The 22493-nt window shown below is 35.6% G+C and overlaps 1 protein-coding gene across 11 annotated transcripts; it reads left to right on the top strand.

Annotated features, from left to right (window-relative positions):
- LOC119693323 lies at nt 1-22493 on the top strand. 11 transcript variants are annotated; one of them, XM_048624120.1, is made up of 5 exons: nt 1-146; nt 7243-7456; nt 17014-17154; nt 21674-21844; nt 22155-22493. In XM_048624120.1, exons 2-5 carry the CDS (start codon nt 7288-7290, stop codon nt 22226-22228), a joined length of 555 nt encoding a protein of 184 aa, XP_048480077.1. In that variant the 5' UTR covers nt 1-146; nt 7243-7287; the 3' UTR covers nt 22229-22493. The 11 variants fall into 11 exon arrangements, with proteins under 11 accessions (XP_048480077.1, XP_048480078.1, XP_048480086.1 ...); XM_048624121.1 differs by having other exon boundaries at nt 54-146; nt 7212-7456; XM_048624129.1 differs by lacking the exon at nt 7243-7456 and adding an exon at nt 6366-6546 and having other exon boundaries at nt 80-146.

Here is a 22493-nt window from a genome sequence, read left to right as displayed (position 1 = left end):
TCCAATGTCACGACATGCAAATTACAACACCCTATATTCAAAGAAATCGTGCAACCTTCGTACACGAAAGGAGTTTTCCAAGTTTGAGCCTTTAGTACCGCGGCAAGCCCCGTACCAACCCCACGGCGACCAGCTCTGCAGAAACTGTAACTAACCCCCTTCTAACACCAAGTGAAAGAGACACTGTAAATTAAAAAGAAAATAATTAAAAACAAAACGACCTAAATAAAAAAGTTTGTCGCTGCCATAAACAATCGAAGACTAAACTTGACTTTTTAAAGGATTCTTCTTGGCTGCCAGCACGCACTGCTTTTGCATGCTTTTTTTAATTACGTTTATAAATGTTGCATCAAGAAGATTTTTTGAAGGTGGGTAATCAACTTTGTACCTAATAATATTTTTACTGGAAGTACTCAAATCGCATGTAAAATAAGATTCCCTCTAAATACCTATCCACAAAAAGCCTTCTTGGTGTTTTTGATGCAATATAGTTCTTGAATATCCGGTTTGAATGATATTATATTACTGTATCCGCAATACATTACAAAATAGGTACAGTACGAAATTATTAAGTACATAAGTTTTAGGAAATACTGTTGTGCCGCTCTTACTTTATTACTCGTAATTATTAACGAACCCCCGAATTAAAATTTACGTTGTGTTATACGAATTTCAACTTTTTCACTTACGTAAAGAGTTGAAACTCGTTTGTGTCAAAGACAATTTTAACCTTGTTGTAAATTTACAATATGTTCTATGAATTTGAGGGTTAGACTTTAACATTATTTATTCAAAGTTATTATCTATAAAAAATATAACTAGGTAGGTATATACGAATACGAATAGCTAAAATACGAACAGTAGGCGGTCTTATCGCTAAGAGGGATCTCTTACAGGCAACCGTCAGCATTTAATATTACGACCGCATGCTATTTTCAAACCCGACGCTAAAATAGCGTCATCATTATCGCAGCATAAATCTTTACTACGCAATGAAAGGTAGTAAGGACAAAAATGGCTACGGTTTTTTTTAAAGCATTTCTGTGAGTAGACTCATAGTCATTTTTATTAGGGTTCCGTAGCCAAAATGGCAAAAACGGAACCCTTATAGTTTCGTCATGTCCGTCTGTCCGTCTGTCCGTCTGTCCGTCTGTCACAGCCGATTTACTCGGAAACTATAAGTACTACAGTGATGAAATTTGATGGGAATATGTGTTGTATGAACCGCTACAAAAATATGACACTAAATAGTAAAAAAAAGAATTGGGGGTGGGGCCCCCCATACATGTAACTGAGGGATGAAATTTTTTTTTTCGATGTACATACCCGTGTGGGGTATCTATGGAAAGGTCTTTTAAAATGATATAAAGTTTTCTTAAAAAACATTTTTCTTAAAGTGAACGGTTTTTGAGATATCAGCTCTCAAAGTCGTAAAAAGTATGTCCCCCCCCCTCTATTTTTATAACTACGGGGTATAAAATTCTAAAAAAAATAGAGGTGATGCATGCTAATTAACTCTTTCAACGATTTTTGGTTTGATCAAAGTATCTCTTATAGTTTTTGAGATAGGTTGATTTAACTGTAATTTTGCTGCTACGGAACCCTTTGTGCGCGAGCCCGACTCGCACTTGGCCGGTTTTACTTTGATTTTACAATCGTGGTCTAAGATACTAACCTCACAAATCTAAGTAGGTAATGTGTAGGTTTCCTCATACTGATGTTTTCCTTCACTGCAAAAAAACAAATTTATTCTTACATAAGTATACATAATATTATAAAAAGAGGACAGAGGTAGATAAAACATAATATATAGATATTCTATACCCCCCGAAGTTGCAACTAATGAAGATTTTATACCCTTCTTTGACCATTTCAGTTAGAAAAATGAAACGTTTTCGAGTTTTTTTGTAAGCATCGATGGATAATCTATAATGAACATAATATCACTTAAAACACCATTTCTTTGTAGTAGATTCTCAATCTACGCTGAGGGCTATATGAATTGCTATTATAGCCGGCATGAATTGCTATATTTCGTCAATTAAGGGATTACCAAAAGTTCCAAAAGCTAAAAGATTACAATCAGGCCTATAATATTACAATGTCATTTCGTTTTAACGTCGCTTTTTGGACCATTTATAGTGCCTCTCATATTAAATTATACCTTTATGAAGGTTTCTTATTAGGCCAATCATTTAGACCAGCTATACTCAAACAGCGGCCCGCGGGCCGTATGTGGCCCGCCGGACCTTTATCAGTGGCCTGCCATGAGAAATAATTGAGACTATACATTCTGTAATAAATATAAAAAATAATTTAATTTTTTATTATTAATGTTTTTTATTCATTATAAAATACAAAGTTTAATTTACAGCACTCTGCCAAACTGCATGCAAGCAGTTTGTTGGCAGATAACACTCTCATTTTACATTATTATCTTATATTATTATTACATATTATGCTATAAAACACTACTAGGTATAATCTAAATTACCTTAAGTATAATGATTATTGTAATATATTTCGTATGTATACTCAACAATAGGTATTATAAGTAACATTCTGAGCGAGCTATTATTTTCGTAATAGGTAGTATAGATGTAGGTGGGCTTGTTTAGGTATGTAATTTTAATTTATTAAGATAAAACTTCTTTATTTGTTTTTTGATCAAACTTGTTTTGTTATCAGTAAAATAAGTCCTGGGCAAAGTGTTAAGCAGTCTAGGGAGAATATACTTGACAGTACGAGCGCCATAGTAGTTTTTAGGTTTATATGTTTGATTAAATGCCTTTATCGGTCTTCTTGTGATCCTATTAGGAGTTTTATACAAGCTGATATAGTTTTGGAATTGACTTATAGTTAACATACATTTAACCTTTTCATGTACAGGAAGGATGTTACATACCGAGAATAGTTTCTCGTAGTCTCCCTTACAGTCTCGTCTTGTTTTAGTGTTAACCATCATTTTTAGGAACCGTAATTGCAATGCTTTTATTTGATCCAAATAAGATTTAAACGTTCTTCCATATGCAACTAGTCCGTAGTCTATAAGTGAGTCCACAAGAGCAAAGTAAATAGTTCGTAGTACTTTTCTGTTCAGTATTCTTTTTAGGTGATAGAATTTCACCAGAAGTATTCTTAATTTGTCACATACCTCCTGTACATGTTTTTTCCAGCTCATTGTTCTATCGATAGTGAGGCCTAGGTACTTATAATTCTCAACAAACTCAAGGGGCTTACACTGACAATTATATTTATTATTATGAAGGCACTCATACTCATGGCCAATGATATTGTAATTTATGGCTTTTTTAATATTGTGTGGTGATGATAGGTGCATTCCCTTTGTTTTCTTTATGTTTATAATTATGCCGTTATCGTGCGACCATTTAATTATGTTATCAATATCCTTTTGAATTTTATTTTCTATGGTATTTTGGTCTTTGTTTGCATACACTATGCACGTATCATCAGCATACATAAATGCATTACAATGATTAAGCACATTACATATACTATTTACATGCATAATATAGCCAACCGGACCATACACCGATCCGGTTGGTACACCATATTTAATTTTAGCTTTTTCTCCCCGTACATTGTTAATAACAGTGATGATATTTCGTTCCGTGAGGTACTGCCGCAGTGCGATAAAATAGTCTATATATATAATAGTCTATGTATTTTCCCACTGCTGGGCAAAGACCTCCCCTGTAATTTTACATACTCGCTTTATATTAGTTAAATAAATTGCTCGCGGCCCGCGGCACCACGACTTAAACGTGTTTGTGGCCCTTTTATAAAAAAGGTTAAGTACCAATGATTTAGACCGTAGGTATATATAGGCAGTTTAGACCTTAAGGCACAAAGGTGGAACCGAGAGAGTGCAGGTACTAGCACCCCCGCAGCTAATAGAATATACATAGAATAGTTCTGGTATAGTAAATACTTAGTTTAAATTATTACTTATATACCTACCTCTTTTGCATCAACCTGTATGTATAGCATAGAAAAACGAGTACTAGTACAAGTACTTGTTATTCTATGATGTATAGTAATTTAGTGGGACATAGTTTAATGCTAAATTCAATTCTGGACAATTTAGACGGCACTATTTGTTCCTGTGGTAGAATAGAATTGCTTTGAGCTTTCGTTGTGTATTTAATTAATAACATCCAATTTCCTATTGTTTTTAAAAAATATATATTTTAAGTAGTGTTTGAAACATGATTGCTTTGTTTTAAATATGCTGAAATGGATGGGTATTTTTTTCCTGAATGTTTAAGATAATAACAAGTTGTTAAGTTTTAGAAAATCTATCGATAATTGGATGTTATTACTGTTTGCCCTCTCCCTTAATCTTAATTAAGTTACTTTACAGGTCATTTATGCATGCAACTATTTTATTTATACACGGTTGTACATAAAGTAAAGTCATTTAAAAAACAGCCATATTTAGACAGCTAGACGAATTTAAATTAAAATTTGAAATAAGAAATGTTAACGCTTTTGACATCTGTCAAATATGGTCTTTCTAATTATCTCTAATTTAGTTCAATTAATGAAAGCTTCCTACTTAGTCTACTTACCTATATTTAAAGTATTTATTTTATTTAAATACTCTTTCAGTAGTCTGCTTTTCCTTCGCTTTACATTAATTATATAAGTATATTTATTGAAATTTAAGCATGTGAGTTTGTACTTTAATTATAACTACTTATATTGTACTTATAAATTGATAATTTTATGTCTTTCATTGAATGTCTATGGTCAATCCAAGTTTGTATTCTGCCCGGATCGCATTCACAATAAAAGCATTTTTCGCATAATCATTTTACAACATATTTTTCCCGCCACACAATTTATTTTTATTTAACACAGCGCCATATTAAAAACCATTCACTACCAACCTAACAAATCTCCAGATTCATACACTTCAACTTCCGGTCACAGACAACTTTTATTTATTAAAAAAAAAAGAAACAAGGAAAGAAATAGTGTCAATAATGAATATTTATGGGCTCGAGATGTGGTGTCGGCGGCAAGCGGGGCGCGTCATTCTTCCACTGCTTCTAGCGGGCTGGCTGACGGGCGATTCTTCTGAGGCCTTGTCATCATTCGGAGTGTCCAACACTCGCCCCCCCGCCGCCCCCTCCCCTACCGCGCCGCCGGGTAAGATTTTTTTATATAATTGGGACAAGTTACTCACCTTTTTCCAAATTAACGTTTCTTAGATGGTAGACCCACCGCACTGCTGATAGTTCAATGTGCGCGCTTTTACAAAAATATTTTTTGAGTTTTTTTTTCGTTAAAAAAGGCAATTATTTTTTTATGTTTCCAACCATTTAGGTTTTTTTGTAGTGTAGTGCCTACCTCTCTATTCTATTCTTTTCTGAGAGGGGGCGAAGGCGAAGTTCCTGTACGTGGCTCTCTCGAGTGGAACCTTTGTACATATCCCCTTGATTTCAGCGCAGCCAGCCTAACTCCCGTAGTAGTAGTGCCTACCTACTTACTCCATTTTTTATTTCACCTACTTAGTTATAAATACATGATTTCTCCTAGTTTTGCTTTTGGGCGCGCAAATTTAACTATTCATCTGTGAAATATCCATATCTTTATACTTATTCACAATGCAAATTTTGTAATTTTTATTACCACTTATCATTTTTAATTGGCAATATCTGTAAATACTTTACTAACAAAATTTTCTATATTTTAAATCTTACATAGCTTAGATATTCTTTCTAAGAATAGAACCTTCGGAAAAATGCCTTTATATCTATGTAATTATTTATATTACAGATGCTCTTATATTGGATTATTTTGAAATGTGCTTGTCCCATTATATAAAAACATCTTTCCAATACACAAGGTACACAAAAGGCCCAGGTATACAAACAACAAACCTTACTTCCATCTAATGATTTATGAACACTTTATTTCTACCTACTATAATATATTTCACTTTAAATGTGCAAAGCTTATGCACAAATGTGGAAACTTAATCATTGAAACATGCTCAACAACATTTCACAAAAAATAAGAGGTTTTACGATGGAGTAAAATTTATACCTACTTACTTACGACAGATTTACATTAACAATAAAAATGATTAAATTCTGAATTTATTCTTGTTTTTATACTTCATACAACCTCTTATCACAAATCATTATAATTTCTATAACACCTTCGTTTAATTTGTTTTCACTACAACAGCAACAGCTACACTACAACACAAAATAAAAAGTAGGTAGGTACCAACATTAACATAAAAAACAACTGTCAAAACGTACCATCAATTCAAAAACAAACTTTTACCACAACACACATAAAGTCAAGGATCTATCAACCATCATTTCCAGATAGAGAGAGTGTCAGAGACTGCAAAAATAATGTGGCCGCAAAAACTTATGATTTTGTTCCGATTTCTGTCAATTTTGTTGTATTTTAAAGAGTGTACAGCGGTTTACAGTCCAGCCATACGATTTGGCACTAACAAGGGTGACTCTTCAACAATACCACCAAACCCTGGGCTGCCACCCGGTAAGATGACATCTAATATATACTGGGGCAAGCACATGACGCTTCTTTCAACTCTACACAACACTATATTCACTACACTTTCTTCAGAAAAAGATTACTCTACTTACAGATTATCTCACAACTTTCTGAACTTACAGAATATTACACTTAAATTTTTGCGTTTTCGAACGGTCGCAATTTCTTTCGAAATACGCATACTGACAGCCTATTTACAGCTTTTTTTTTAACTTAATCCTTTTTGGGCGGGAAAAGTTTTTTTTTTCACAACAGTCAAAGACGATGGCAATAGTGCTTCTCGATACAGGACAAGGAAGCGCTGTTTTTTGTGTATTTATTTACTGTGTTTTGTGTAGAAAAGTGTCCCATTATGTAAAAAAACTTACAGGTGCTTAAAAAACATCTATTATTATTATTATTTTAAGAAATATTTTACACTCTCGACAATCCATTACAACTTTATTATAATTTTAAAGGTATTTCAAGTACATAGGTACATAGCATTTATGCGGGCTTAACGAACTTGGAATGGCGATGGAATACACAATTCAGTAATTCTAATAGCTCTACTAAAACCACTCCAATTTAATTTTATAGTCAGCATTCTTAGATTTGCTTTGACGAGTCCTTAAAAGTTGAAAAGTCAATACGAATTTCGACTTCCATAGACAAAAATTCACATATTTTTTATTACCATAGACAAGGATTTTTGGTTTCGGAAAAGTTTGAGAGTGTAAAATAAAGATGCGTTTATTTCGCGCGTTCGAGATGTGGTGCAGAAAGCAGGCGGCCGCGGCCATTCTGCCATTGCTGCTGGCTGGCTGGCTGACAGGGCAGTCTTCCCAGGCCCTCACGACATTCGGAAAAAGTAACACACAACCTCCCAAGGAAGTGGCGCCAACCGCACCACCCGGTAAGTTTTTTTTTCTTTAAGTTTACAAAGTTTTTAATTTGTGTTATTTTAGGAAACTTAAAGCAGGATGACGTCTGAAATAAAAAAATGTGTACTATGCCATCGTCTTGAACTTTTTATTATTACTTTTAAATGTTCTCTTAAAATTATGTTTGTGAGGTTCTACATGGATTTGAAACGGCATGGCATGATTGATTAAGTACACCGCTCTGCAATAAAACTCTTAATGGCACTGGAACACGGTCTTTCATCCATGTTTAAAGCTGTGGTAAGTAAGAAAAGCCAGCTTTCAATTCTTTTTTTCACTTTATGCATTTACAATTGTATAATTCAACGGAAACTCTTAATTTACTGTGAATTTAATTATAACTATATTTATAAATACTTATCTATAAATAGTTTACACCATTATTTACTTACGTCGGTGATTTTTAATAATGTTGGAATTATTTATTAACCACATAATATATTTCGGATTTAAACTTTAAAATGAGTTAATAATAAGATTGACAGCTGTCAAGCACGTAAAGTTTTCGGCCAGTCCTTCTCCTTATTTTCAAATGTTTTGCGTCCTGCACAGAGGTTGAATATCGAACACAGAGTATACGTACCTAAAGAGTTTCAATGTCAAAACATACCAACCTAACAATAGTTGGCACTTCCGGTGAGGCCTAATTATAGCTGTCTAGGGCCTTCACCCCAAAAGTTTGGTATCGATTCGAACAACCAAATTAGATTACAGGACCTAATGTATTCAAAAGTTGCGTAGGTATTATGCGTAACGAAACACGCGAAATTATGTAAAAATATTATACACTGGCCTACCATAATAACTTCTACTCTTTTCAGTTTAAATTTTATTTAATTGGTATTTTGTAAGGAAATTGTAGGGAAAATTCAAGGCCGACGAAGACCCGGTCGAAAAAGAACATCTTGGGTCCAAAATCTTAAAGACTGGTACAACACCGACACCACATCCTTGTTCCGAGCAGCAGTCTCGAAGGAAAGAATAAGCCAGATGATTGCCGACCTCCGATAGGAGATGGTACCCAAAGAAGAAGAAGAATAATAATATCGGGATGTATTTTTACGCAACTTTTAAAAACTCACTTATAGCTAAAGTTGCTTTGAGTTATATACAGGGTGTTGCAAAATTGGTATACTAAGGCGAAACCTACATTTGCAGCATGGTATATCTAAGCCCGAATCTGAAATCAGAATTTGGAAATTCGCGAAAAAAAAAATTCTTTTCCCATAGTAAAAAGTCACGTGACCAACAAAATTTCTATGGAAAAATGAATTTTTTTTTCGCGAATTTTCAAATTCTGATTTCAGTTTCAGGCTTAGATATACCATGCACATGTAGATTTCGGCTTAGTACACCCTTTTTGCAACACCCTGTATAATACGCCCCATTTCGGCTAACCATCATCCTTTTTACATAACTGTTTTATAAAAACTAAGTTTATCAATACTATTTTTTATAGGATAAGTATTTTAATATATAAAAACGTCCAGCCAGTAAGTACCTAGGTACTCTTTGTTTTGAAAGTGAATTGTATGTAAGCATTTACAAAGTTATAGCAAGTAACAATTTGTTTTTACAGCCCAGTGTAGTTGAGTACTATTGTTTTTACGTTTCATATAAGTATATAATATGAATCACGCAGTCAACAGTGTATTGTTCATAAAAAATACTATTTTCAGACCGAATAATAATCGTAAACGCTTCAACCTTGACAGAAAGAGGTTATATAAATACGAGCCAAAGATTATATAATATAGCTTATGTTACTTATTTGGGATTACATACATATACGTATTGTATACATATATATGGTGGCTCACAAGCGAGCCACCTACTTTTCGCAGCACATTTGTACTCACGTGATAGGTTGCAGGTACTTATGTGACAAGTTACAGGGTATTTCAGTATTTCAGTATTTCAGTATTTCAGAACCATATATCGCCGTTTTGGAATAAGTACAGTAATAGGCAGAGGAACCTAACCCCTCTCAGAAGCATTGTTACTATGAGAGGGGGGTCAGGTTTCTCTGCACCTGACCGTACAATGCTCTTACGATACACATCTAGAATCCAGATGTGTATCTGAATAAAGAAAATCTTTTTAAAGTGCATCTCTACGGTACCTACCTAAGCTACAGCCCTTACAAATTTCAAAACACTACTATTAAAACTAAAGAATTTTCATACAAACTTTGACACCCAGTTTTACTCCGTTTGCAAAATCCGTCTTTGAGAGCACCTAAGTCCTAAAAAGAACCCCCAGGCAAAATTTCAGACTCCTAGCACTTGTAGTCTCTGAGATTTCGTGATGAGTCAGTGTATACGTGACCTTTCGCTTTTATATAAATATAGATTACATCCGCTTCAGGTGGCGATCCAAAGTTTCACCCAGTATAAAGTCAATCGAACAGAGGCTAAAACCACGTGATTGAGGCACACAGGGTGTTGCAAAAAGAGTATAAGCCGAAAGGGGGTGACTCAGGGGTCATTCTGAACAACTTTTGTTCTGAGAATTTTGAAAATTAGCGAAAAAAGTATATTCGTTCTCCATAGTCCATAGTAAAAGAATAGCCCCCTGAGTCATCCTTTTTGCAACACCTTGGGAAGATGCGGTTCTTTGTCGCCGCCACCGCAACCCTGACACGACTCTCGTTTATGGGCGGAGCGCCTAAGTGTTTACTTACCTCTATGTAAGTAACAACTTACATACATATTCATGAATATTATACATACATAGTTACTCATTGTACTCTGCATTAATAGCATGTAAATAGCAAATTTCCACAATATTTTAATAGTTTCCTCGTTTAAAAAATGCATTCTGCACGATTTAAAACACTTTAACATTTTTAACTGACAGCTAAAATGGCGCTTCTTCGCATTAAAAATTCAGTTTTCGCGCGCCTTTTAAACATTTGAAAAAAACGCAACGCAAATTCTATAAAAAGGCTGAAATGTCCGCAACAATATTTAAATATTTCCAAGGGAACCCGCAAAAGATATAATTATGTTAATTCGGTTTCGTGCCACGGGCGAGTTCGTCATTCCACTTCCGTCCGGCGGCCATCTTGTCCGTTTCCTTTTTTTAACGCAACTCAGGGTTGCCAGCTTTGTCATATATCTAGTTGCCTATTTATGGGGTAAAACTAAAAAGTTTATTGATAATTTATTTAATCTCCTACCATCAATCCATGCAACTTTTTGCTTCCTGAAATACAGTTAAAAACTTGATGGAATGGAATGGCTCAACTAAATCCTTACTAATATTATAAATGCGAAAGTAACTGTGTCTGTCTGTCAGTCTGTCTGTTACTCTTTCACGCCAAAACTTCTGAACGGATTTGAATGAAATTTGGTATACATACGGTCTAGACCCTGGGAAAGAACATAGGCTACTTTTTATCCCGGAATTTCCACGGGAAAACTTTTTAAGGCGAAGCGAAGTGCGCGGGCACAGCTATATATTTTATATGATCGTCCTCAGACATCTGAAACATGAGCTCCTACCTGTACCCGCGAGCTTCACCTTCTCCTGAAAAAGTTTTAGACCAGTTTAAGAATTATGTGCCAGTCAAGAGAACTGACTTGTATAAAGAACATTGGAGAGGCTCCTTCCATGCATAAGGTTAAATGTCAAGAGCAGCATTAGCAATCAAAACATGTGATTTCAAATAATTATTCCACTGCAATTTCCTTATTACCTTTGCTCACTGGTTCCGCCTTATCGTGTAACTTCGAACCTGTAATCCTAACATGCACATGATTCGAAGAAATTATAGAATACGTTGAAAAACTTTGTAGCTTTGCCTTTCTTATCTAGATTTATTTTGAGATTTAAACGTTTCGGACTATTATTTTCTTATCGGGGTTGCTATGATTGTTTTGCGGAATAGGTTAGTTTCTAACTAATTATTCAAATTATGCGCAACCACTGCATGTACACGGTATACGTAAATTTAAGCATCCACCTTTCGGCTTTGAACGCATCGCATTCATTATTCCTTGTAAAGAAATCCACACTTCATCGGCATTACCGACGACGTCATACCTTTATAAAAATCCGTTTCATAGAATTCTCACTAAATAGTTTGGGTTTGAATTAGAATTCTCACTAGGGTTTGAATCCCAGCACCGACATTTATTTTATGTAACTTTAATAATTAAAAAAGTAATAAAATTAGTACTGTTAGGCGTAAAAGAACTTTCTCAGAGTGCCGATGTTAAATGTAATTTTATGCGCATTGTCACAGGACATGGCAGGATTCGAACCCACTGCCTCTCGAAATTCAACATAAGGTGTATAACTTTTGAAAGGGTTGATTTTATACCCGAATCCGCGTTGTTCTATGGGTTGATTTTTCAATAGATAGATAACATTTATTGACGAATAAAATTGTTGCTGTCACTGTCTATAATACAAACATTCAAACGCGACAGCATCTGAATTATTATCCAGATAACTTTTATCAGGCTATAAAATAATCAGCCCTAAACCGATTTTGCTTTAAATAAATAATATTCATGCATAATATTTACAGCCGGAACTGGTCACTGCGGCTTTTCAACTGAGCGTTCATTTCCGGACAGAACATAATGTGACAGTTATGTCGGTAGTTCTGTGTTTTCTTTTATAACGCGAATTGCTAAAACTTGGCCGTAGATAAGTTGGTACTTACTGTTTTTCAAAAAGAGGATTTCCACGTATCCACGTGTGTAATGCGTTTATGTTAGTTTTTAATATTGATTCTGCGTGTGTCTGTGTGTCTGCCTGAGTTAGCGTAGCTCCGAGGCAGCTGAACCGGTTTCCGTTTTGATTTTTTCAAGATGATTGTTAATGTTGCTACGAATGTTATTAGCCATATTTTATCAAAATCGGCTTAGCCGTTCAAAAGTAATGCGACTTTTAATGTTAAATGTCGGAGGGTTTTTCAGAAAACGTTTAATCTTTTTATTTACCTAAGTAATTTTTTTACTAAGGCTGTTTCTCACGAAAACCAACAACATTTTAACCTTTATCAGCATACTTTTACCACCACTTTAAACTTAACAACCCATCAATAAAGCTACGCACACAAAACGCCACAAACAGAAACCCAGTAACCCAGTTTCGTACAACAAACCACCAGATGCCGCTGTCAGATTAGTTAAGGAAGCAGAGGTTAATTTACACCCTCGAGGCACCAGCGTAGCTTGACCCTCCCTCGCTGGAATACAGTCACGGGCAATGAAAACGGTTCCACTGAGAAAAGCACTAAATTACTTCGAAATTGAAAAGGCTAGCTAAATGACGTCTTCTGCAACATTGAAGTACATTTAACAGAGCGAGACGACCGAATGGCGTAGTGGTTAGTGACCTGACTACTGAGCCGATGGTCCCGGGTTCGATTCCCGGCTGGGGCAGATATTTGTTTAAACACAGATATTTGTTCTCGGGTCTTGGATGTGCCCGTAAAATGGCAATAGGCCCGCCCCCTATTACATTGGGACTTATGTTAGTCCCAATGTAATAGGGGAAAAGTGGGTGCAGCAATGCACCTCTGCCTACCCCGCAAGGGAGTACATTAGTAGTACAAGGCGTGAGTGCGTGTGTGCGTGTTTTTTAACAGAGCCTCAGGATACTACTAAAAACTGAAATATTTTATTCCAATTTTACTTTAAATCTTTGAAAAATTGGGGTCGTTTGGTGTAGGTATTTTGTGAGTGGAGCGTTTTCATTGCCCGGGAGAGTATTATTACAGTTAGCAAAGAGGTATGTGTACCCCAAAAGCATAATCAATTTTACCGCTTACGTCCCGGTGAAGCATTGGTAAAGCAGACACAATAGATTCATAGATTCCACTGACGGGATGATAACAATATTAAGATGATAATAATCAATACATAATACCCAATGATTTCAAAAGGAAGGATACGCCCGTCAGAACGTTTTGTCAAAAGAAAATGGCACCCGCGCGCTGGCCCTAATTCATACAAATTATGACAGATTTATGAGATTTTAGGGCCAACGCGAGGGTGTCATTTTCTAGTGCGATTGGGCCTGTCCTTACGCTAGTAATATATAAGTCAATGATAATACCTAATATTATTCTTGTGACAGACTGCGTTGGCAAGAACTACGCCAAATTTTAGAAGATAATAAAGGCAATGTGATAGGTCGCGAGCCGTATCGCCGTTTTTGAATGAGTACAATTCACTTAGGGGCCGTCCATTAATCACGTGAGGTCGTTTTTCTCATTTTTTGACCCCCCCCTCCCCCCTGGTGATATTTGGTGAGGTTTGGGACCAAATGGATCACGTGTATTTTTTTGGAAGTCTATGTAAAGGCAATTTTTGACTAGAAAAAAAATAGGTCATCCTACATATCGTTAAAATTTTTGCGCCGTCCAAAATATCGGTTAAAAAATACCTAATTTTTGACAAAAAATTAATACACGTGATGTCTAACGAGAACCCCCCTCCCCCCTCGTGATGTTTCGTGAGGTTTTCAGTACCCCCTCCCCCCCCCCCTTTGAGCCTCACGTGATTAATGGACGGCCCCTTAGGGTACTAGAATCTGTTTTGTCCCTCTCCGACAAAGAACAATTTGTTCTTTGACAGAGAGGGACAAAACAGTATATTAGTTAAAACGTCTTGTAACTTGTCTATGAATAAGGGGGTAGATGTGCAGGTTTCCTCACGATGATTTCCTATACCGTAAGAACTAATAAGAATAAATCATACTTTAATTCCTTTATTTCTAAAGAATTCATTAGTACATGCCAGGACTTGCTCCCGCGGCCTCTCAGATGAGAGCCGAAAATACGGACCACTTAGCCCCACTTGCACAAACATTTAAATCTAGATTTAGTGTCAAATCTCGATTTAAAATTATATGGATTGACGTAATTTGACACTAAATTGAGATTTAACACTAAATCTAGATTTAGGGCCACTTGCACAAACATTTAAATCTAGATTTAGTGTCAAATCTCGATTTAAAATTATATGGATTGACGTAATTTGACACTAAATTGAGATTTAACACTAAATCTAGATTTAGGGCCACTTGCACAAACATTTAAATCTAGATTTAGTGTCAAATCTCGTTTTAAGAAACGTCAATCCATATAAAATTTGACACTAAGGGCCACTTGCAGAAACATATTAAATCTAGATTTAGTGTTAAATCTCGATTTAGTGTCAAATTTTATATGGACTGACGTTTCCTAAATCGAGATTTGACACTAAATCTAGATTTAAATGTTTCTGCAAGTGGCCCTAAATTGAGATTTAACACAAAATCTAGATTTAATATGTTGGTGCAAGTGGCCCTTAGATTTCTGCAAGTGGGGCTTAATTTCTAGCGATCCAAACCGCGTTGACTGCAAATGCCAGGTGCCAAGATAAAATGGCGGCTCACACTTCCGTTTCCACCGGACATGAGGTGGCTATCTGTGTTCCAATTTTAAAATTGACCGTTTCGCTACGGCCTCCGTTCGACTTCCGTGCTCTAGTTTTTATGTTGTCTATGCTTGTGTCGTATGTTGCAGTTACATCACAGCAAGGTCTTCTTTTTTGTATGAAGGTTGAAGCACTTAAAACATAATAAGTATAATATAAGTTAAATAAGGCTCCATACAACAATAACAAGCCTACAAAATGCTACGAAATTCGTAGCTGGTATTTCTTTGCTACGCAGCTTCGTAGCAAGTGCTACGAATTTCGTAGCAGCTTTATGAAGATTTGCTTATTATATTTTGAAAAATATAACACGAGTCCTATGACAGCATACATTTCATTTTTCAATTGTATGTTTTCAAGGGAAATCGAGCTTCCTTCATCCGGCACCCGGCTTCTGACAATGACGTCAAAGGACTCATGCTATGTTCTGCAAAATATAAGATGCCACACAGCTACAAAAACTATCTAGATTTAAACTTAATTTACAACATTTTAGATACAAAACGCAACTTTATATTCATCCCTCTGCAAAAATAAGGGTGTTTTGGCACTGAAATTTCTTATTTAGACATACGTTAATTTCTAAATATTACAACCTCTGTGCAATGCAAACAAACAGGAAAACATTTGACTAAAAGAGGAGAATTATTTCGCGTGAGCACATGAAATTAAAATGGCCGCTTCGTGTTAACTGTAGTTAAAAAAGTATCAAACTACTCGATTACAATTTAAGGTTAAGTAGAAGGTATTCGGGGTTTTTAGCTCTGTTGAACTTGGGTATTTGTCAAGGAATTTCTTGGATTCAGTGTAAGTAGCTGTACAACATACCTACATAGGTGGTTTAGTTTGGATAATTAGGTAAGTAAGCAGGTATTTGTTTAAAGAGTGAATAGTTAGGTATTTATTGGAAAGTTTAACTAAAGTAGGTACAGTGATTTATTCAAGCAAGTAATTTAGTGTTAAAGTAAGCTTCTATTAATTGTGTAGTACTTACCTTTTTAGTATGAGATGTTAAAATGAGAAGGCCATTAGATTAGAGAGACTTTATGAAGATTTACATTTTAAATCAAGGATACTGAAAACGACGAGACCATGCTACTTATAACAAATTTAATGATAACTAACTAATTTATTGTAATCATTTATTGTGTATTCTTTTTACAACTAACTTTCCATATTCTAAGCCAAATTATTTCTGTTTTTCCGCAGCCTAGGACACATACTTAACCTCTTTACACGAACGATATTTTAATAAAAACTAGATGGAGTGTTCATGCAAAAGAATCGTCGGTCATATTACCCCACTTCTACCACTAAGGCCTGGGTCTCCCATTTACGCCGTAGGTCGCGTCCAGCGTCACGCCGTAGGCCGCGTCACGATGCTCACTATAGAAATGTACTGATGCGGTCTCCCTCACACGCCGACGTTGGCTCGTAGACGCCGTAGATAGGCCGTAGGACGTTGATCGAAACGTTTACGCCAAAGTCGGACGCCGCATATAGCATAAAATAGGAGACCCAGGCCTAACCTGTTATTCTGAATTACCGTTCGGGTAGAATATTTGTCACTTTATTTTTATTAGTACAGTTCTCCAAACTTGATAATGCGCATAGAAATCTTCGTCATTGTTCGGCAACGGTCGTATTCCCCGAGCGTTAGATAACGATAATGTATTTAGAGTGGTTAAGTTCATTTTCTTCATGCAATTTTTAGTAGAATTATGTATTTGGTGCTAAAAGACATATTGATTTATCAGTGACGAAATTTGATTCATAATTGACTCCTATTTATTTCGAACAAGGTGCAAAATTCAAGTGCATTGTTTAAGGCTCTTACGATTCAATGATTCGGGTGTTTCCGGGAATACGACAGTTTGCGAAGATTTGCATGGGCATCATTGATATAGGAGAACCTTAAGAACTGTACAATGGTTGTTATGAGGTTGAACTTGAAACGGGTTGACAGTAAACAAAATTTGCTTTGTTTTTGTATCTGACACACATCTTTTTCGTATTTATTCTAAGCTTTACACAGACTAATATTCCCACCTGGCAACTCCCAACTAATATTCCCGCCTGGCAACCCACAGCGCGGCCGTGCTCCCGCCAGGCAGAGTGCGCGGGGATATCCAGCAGCTCCTGCGTGCGGACCCACTACGACTCCACGACCAGGTGTCTCTGTGGGGACAACCTGCCCCCGGTCAATGGGCAGTGCGAGGCGCCGACTAAAGGTGAGCTTGTTGCTGAAAGTATTGTGTATTATCTTATTTTTATACCTTGTATTGGTGGAAACGCAAATTATTGAACAGATGACTCTAGAAGAAGCTCCATTCATGTACCCCATTATTTTTATTGAACAGCTGTAAAACTTATGGATGCAATAAACGATTGCGTACCTATATATTGAGTATTAGCCAAATTTTGCTGATGTTGAGTCACTTTCAACATCTCTTCAGTACTAATCTATGTCTTTTAGATGATAGGTAGGACCTTAGACAGGTTGTGGATGGATATAGTAGTCGAAGACAAAGAGCGCCGTTTGGGAATTTGAAAGCCTATAATGATAATTATGTGAAATAGTGGACGATTTTTGGCTGACGATGATGTTTATGAAATATTCAAGTGCAGTCAACAAAAGAGATAAATAGGTATCCCATGCTAACAGTTTCAATATAAAACCCACACATGAAAGAATTTTTTTAATGAGTGGAATAAAGAGTCACTACGAATACGAATAATCTTACATTCTTTAGTAGCGTTAACAAGAAAGTCCAAACCGTGTGGGTCGATACATCTTTTAGCTGACTGTACCCTGTGTGGCCATCGATTAAAATTAAAATTCACTGGGCTGTCCAGTATTGCCAAGGCTGCCTGAAAAATTCCCCACGCGAAGCGTGATCAAGAAAAAAGGGTTGACCTTTAAAACAAAAGAAAGTGCTCATTTATTAAACAAATGAAGTCAGAGGGTAACTCGGGAGGTATTTATTACTTAGTGTCGTGCGAACTTTTTCGGTTAATTGTTGCGTGGTCACCACTGGTTACCTATACCTTTAAACACGAACACCTTTGAAAAATACTGAGAATAATACATTCCTGACGCTTAGAAAAATATTTAATGTATAGCGAGCTGTGAAAAGGTTCCATTTAAGTACAAAAACCCGAAACACTCACAATTTTTTTAAAACATCTATATTAAAACTTGAACAAAATATTTCCGTTCAAGTATAAGTACTTAGTAAGTTTAGAAGCAATTCTGGAAAATAGGTAATTTATAAAATAAATACAGTGTAAATGGCCAACGGAGCAAAAACTTTGATTAGATTTTAATGATTATTTAATTGTTCGTTGAAATTTAGCATGCATTTTGTAGCTTAGCGGGTAATTTACGTGACTAATACAGTATAGTCAATAATGAAGCAGTCTTAACAACAGTCTTAAGAGCTAAACTTCTTTTTTTATTTATACAGGGTGTTAACTTAATTGCGTTGGAGCGGGAAATGGTAGATACAGCTGATGATACTGAACACGATAAGACATTAAAAAACGTATTTTATTTGCTTTAAGCTGACCAACATAAAACAGTTTTATTTAGTACATTTTAAAATTTCATAGTCACCCTATTCAGGTTTAGGTACGTTTGACAGAATGACCATGAACTTGAAAGCCAAGATCAAGGCCAAACAATTCAAAGCCAAGGTCAATAAAAAAGTATGCGTGCATCTGCACCACACTCGTGGAGCCACATCGTCAAGGTACCTACCGAGATTTTGGGTACTCAAAGTACCCAATCATTGTAGACATTTCATTTTACTCCATAAGTATCACTTTATTGATACACAATTTTATTATCTTTTATGAATACAGAACATTTTCATTTTATGCTTCATAACATAGGTCACACGTATTCACAGCACAGCACAACATAAAACGAAATGAGGAACAAGGCTTGGTAATAAAAGATAGAATTAGGTACCTTTTCCCTTTTAGGTAATAATTGTAAACAAGCGGTAAACAAGTAAACAACAATGACTGACTGACAGACTAGATCCACAGAGAAGGTAATGACTATCATAAATACTCGATGGTTATGATACGCGAGATTGTTATTATTCTACTGGTATTTAAAGTGAGGCCATACTTATTATGAGGATTTCCGTACTATTCGTCATCAAAGACGTCTCAATCGCAAGTACACAACACAAATCGAGATGAGCGAGTGTAAGTAAACCAATTCGTCATTGAAGTAGACCCTGTTATCATCCTGTTATGCATTGTGGGCTTTTATCTTTAGCTGCATACAGACCGGCCAAACGAACGCCAACGAACGGGTTTTGTTGACCTTCGTTGCTCAATCTGCCCCTGTATTATGTGATAAATGTCCATCGGTGGGCGTTCGTTGGGCGTTCGTTGGGCCGGTCTGTACGCATCTTTAGGTAATAAAAGAAAAATAAAACGTTATTCTGAGTAAAAAGTTTTAATTATTGTTCTGAGCTCCTAGAAAGTCATAAATTGTATTCTGTACGATCTATGAAACTTTATGCACATCAGCTGTTTAATTGTTGATTAGTATGTCATTAATCACCATGAATAATTTAAATTTTATTTAATAATTGTTATTACCTACTGTGTAATTAATTACAATCATAGTTACATCAAATAAATTATGAAAAGTGAAGTTGATAACAAATTTACAGTGTGTGTTCTTTTGCAATCGAATGTCTCATTGGTTATGTGTTTGTGTAGGGTGACCATGTTTTTGATTAAGGTAAAACTTTCCACTTTACTTTAGACTTTAAACATAAATATTCGAGATTCTGATGTTTTTTTTCTTAGAAACGTGCTTGGTTAGACTAATACTAACCCCCATTTCCCGCTCAAACGCATTCTAGTTAACACCCTGTATATATGCTTCTAATAGGCACTTTTAAATTAGATAAATAATCAACGACGGGTCCTGGTCCTCATAGCACAGGGAATCCTAGTTTGAGGACCAAGGTTGCAACAATTTGTATGTGTCTTTGTTGGTTTTCAAATAAACGAATTTTTATTTTTATTTTATTATTTATTTTTTATTCAAGAAAACATGGGGTAGGTATTTGAGTGCATTTAGAAAGTTTTTGTAAACCGTTAACGTTAAAAGGGTAGGGTAACAAAAGAGTTTTGTATGCCACCCCAGCGCAAACAGTTAGGTGAGACTCATGGATGGTAGATAGATGATAATCAAATATTATTTTTTTAAAAAAGTATTTGTCATGTCCCGTATTAATAATAATATAATATAATAATATGTGGGGACACTCACACACGGCCATCCGACCCCAAGCTAGGCAGAGCCTGTGTTATGGGTATCGGACAGCTAATATATCTACACAAATACATAGACAGATACATATTAAGTAAATATAAATATCAACACCCAAGACCCGAGTACAAATTTAATATTTGTCTTTAAACAAATATCTGCCCCAGCCGGGAATCGAACCCGGGACCTTCGGCATAGCAGTCTAGACCACTAACCACTACGCCATTCGACCGTCATAATATCGTATTGTTTGCGCTCGATGCGGTGGCATACATACCTCTTTTGCTGACTGTACCTATTTAAGCAATTAACGCTTATCGCCATAATAAGTTTACTTGAGTTTATGAACTCCTTAATTATTCAAAAAGCTGAGTACTTTGCAGTTTACATGCTACTTACGGTTCTGCTAAAATAAGAAAACTTAACAATTCAACAGTCCGAGTTTAACTCATAGGTAATCTAGGAACATAAAATTTAATTAAGTAAGTACAATACTTGTGTTAACTAATGGTGGTGTTCCTTATTTAATAAATAAATAACTATTTATTGATCCAGAGGGCTTTTGAAAAGGAAGAAAAAAGTACAATACTTATTTTAACTTTAGGTAATGGAATAATATAGTTACCTACTTAAATTTAATTTTAAATGAGGGTTTATTTTTGCCTGTCCGGATTACCACGATTACTTACTAATCGGGTGTCCGGATTAACGAGGCTCTACTGTATACTTGGAGCATAGCGGACTGTATTTATGATCTAGATAGGCTGAGAGGGATGCTCGTGCAATAAATAAAGACGTAGGTAATTATGATTTGAACTGTGTATTTTCTCACATATTGCAGAAACGGAAGTGGAAGTTTTCCATAGACAAACATATCATTCATAATTCATAAACAATCATGAAAACTTAGTGTTTCTACCCAACAATACTAAACTTTCATACTTTCATCAATAGATAGAGCATTTTCAGCGAAAGATGTCCGCTGAAAAAAGCGGCAAAATTAAAAATCTACCTGTTACCATATTGACTATACACAGAATTGATACTTTTATGTCATAAAAGTATATTTTTTACGTTTATTTTATGATATTATGTATAATAAGTAAGTATATATTCTAGTGTTAAACAATAGATATTAACAGAATTAAACTGTTCTCATTGTCTTTCGCACTACCTATCATTTTCTCCACAACGCCCAAGGTTAACTGGAAGAGAATGCTTTTAGCATTAAGTTCGCCTATGTACAAACAAATTTATGTGCAATAAAGAATTTAATAATAATAATAATAATAAAAACATTAAAAACCAAGAGGGCTGATTTTATAGTGAAAAAACAAGCCTGTGACATGATCAATGTGGCCAAGAAAAGATTTTTAATTTTGCGGCATTTTTTCAGTGGAAATCATTCACTTGCTAAGCTCTAAAAAATCATTTTTATTCTCCCGCAGCCCTCTACCACGCTTGCGGCACCAGCGACGAGTGCAACGACGGGCTGCTCTGCGCGGTGCCCAACATCACGGGCACCGCGCCGCCGCACCTGCGCGTCCACGCGCCCACAGACAAGATCTGTCTGTGCGACACAGACAACGGGTACAGGGAGAAGGAGCATACTTGCAGCGGTGGGTCCACAAGTTAAAATAAAATTTATTAAAAAATATATATATAATTTCTAGTAGTATTTATATTACGCCTCACTAATCCGAACCTGTGCTGTGTGTTCAAGACTTTTAAAAGATATTAATTACTATTCAGTACGGATTACCAAAGGCACGATTTCGGATTAGCGAGACCCTGCCGTACCTTTTTATAAATTACTAAATTTTTTGCTAGTGTGTAAAAAACACATTTATAGGTATTCATTAATGCTACAATTATACTTTCCTCTAGCGACAAAACTACTAGTTAACATATTTGTTTATAAATTTTCAGATGCCGACATAATGAAGACGTCTATTTTCGCCATAATCATCGTCAGCTGTATAAGAAAACTACTAGTTTATTAGACAACACCATTCAACTTAGCTTCTCTATAGTTTACATGCTTCACTCTGCATAACCACTTGTACAGTTCGGTTCACGAAAGATGACCAAGATTGTGTGGAATATTTCAGTATTCAGAGTTCGCCGAAGATCGTCGTAGCTTCAATAATAACGTCACTCAAAACTCTCAAATACGACCATAAAAATGCTCTCTAGTGTTCAACTTACGTGAATTTAACTGTACCGTCTGATATACTTAATAATAGACTATGTCATCAACAAATTCAA

Source organism: Plutella xylostella, chromosome 11, assembly GCF_932276165.1.
Source record: "Plutella xylostella chromosome 11, ilPluXylo3.1, whole genome shotgun sequence".
Classification (NCBI taxonomy): Eukaryota; Metazoa; Arthropoda; class Insecta; order Lepidoptera; family Plutellidae; genus Plutella; species Plutella xylostella.
The sequence above is the reverse complement of the archived record's forward strand: the minus strand, read 5'-3'. Positions and strand labels throughout refer to the sequence as shown.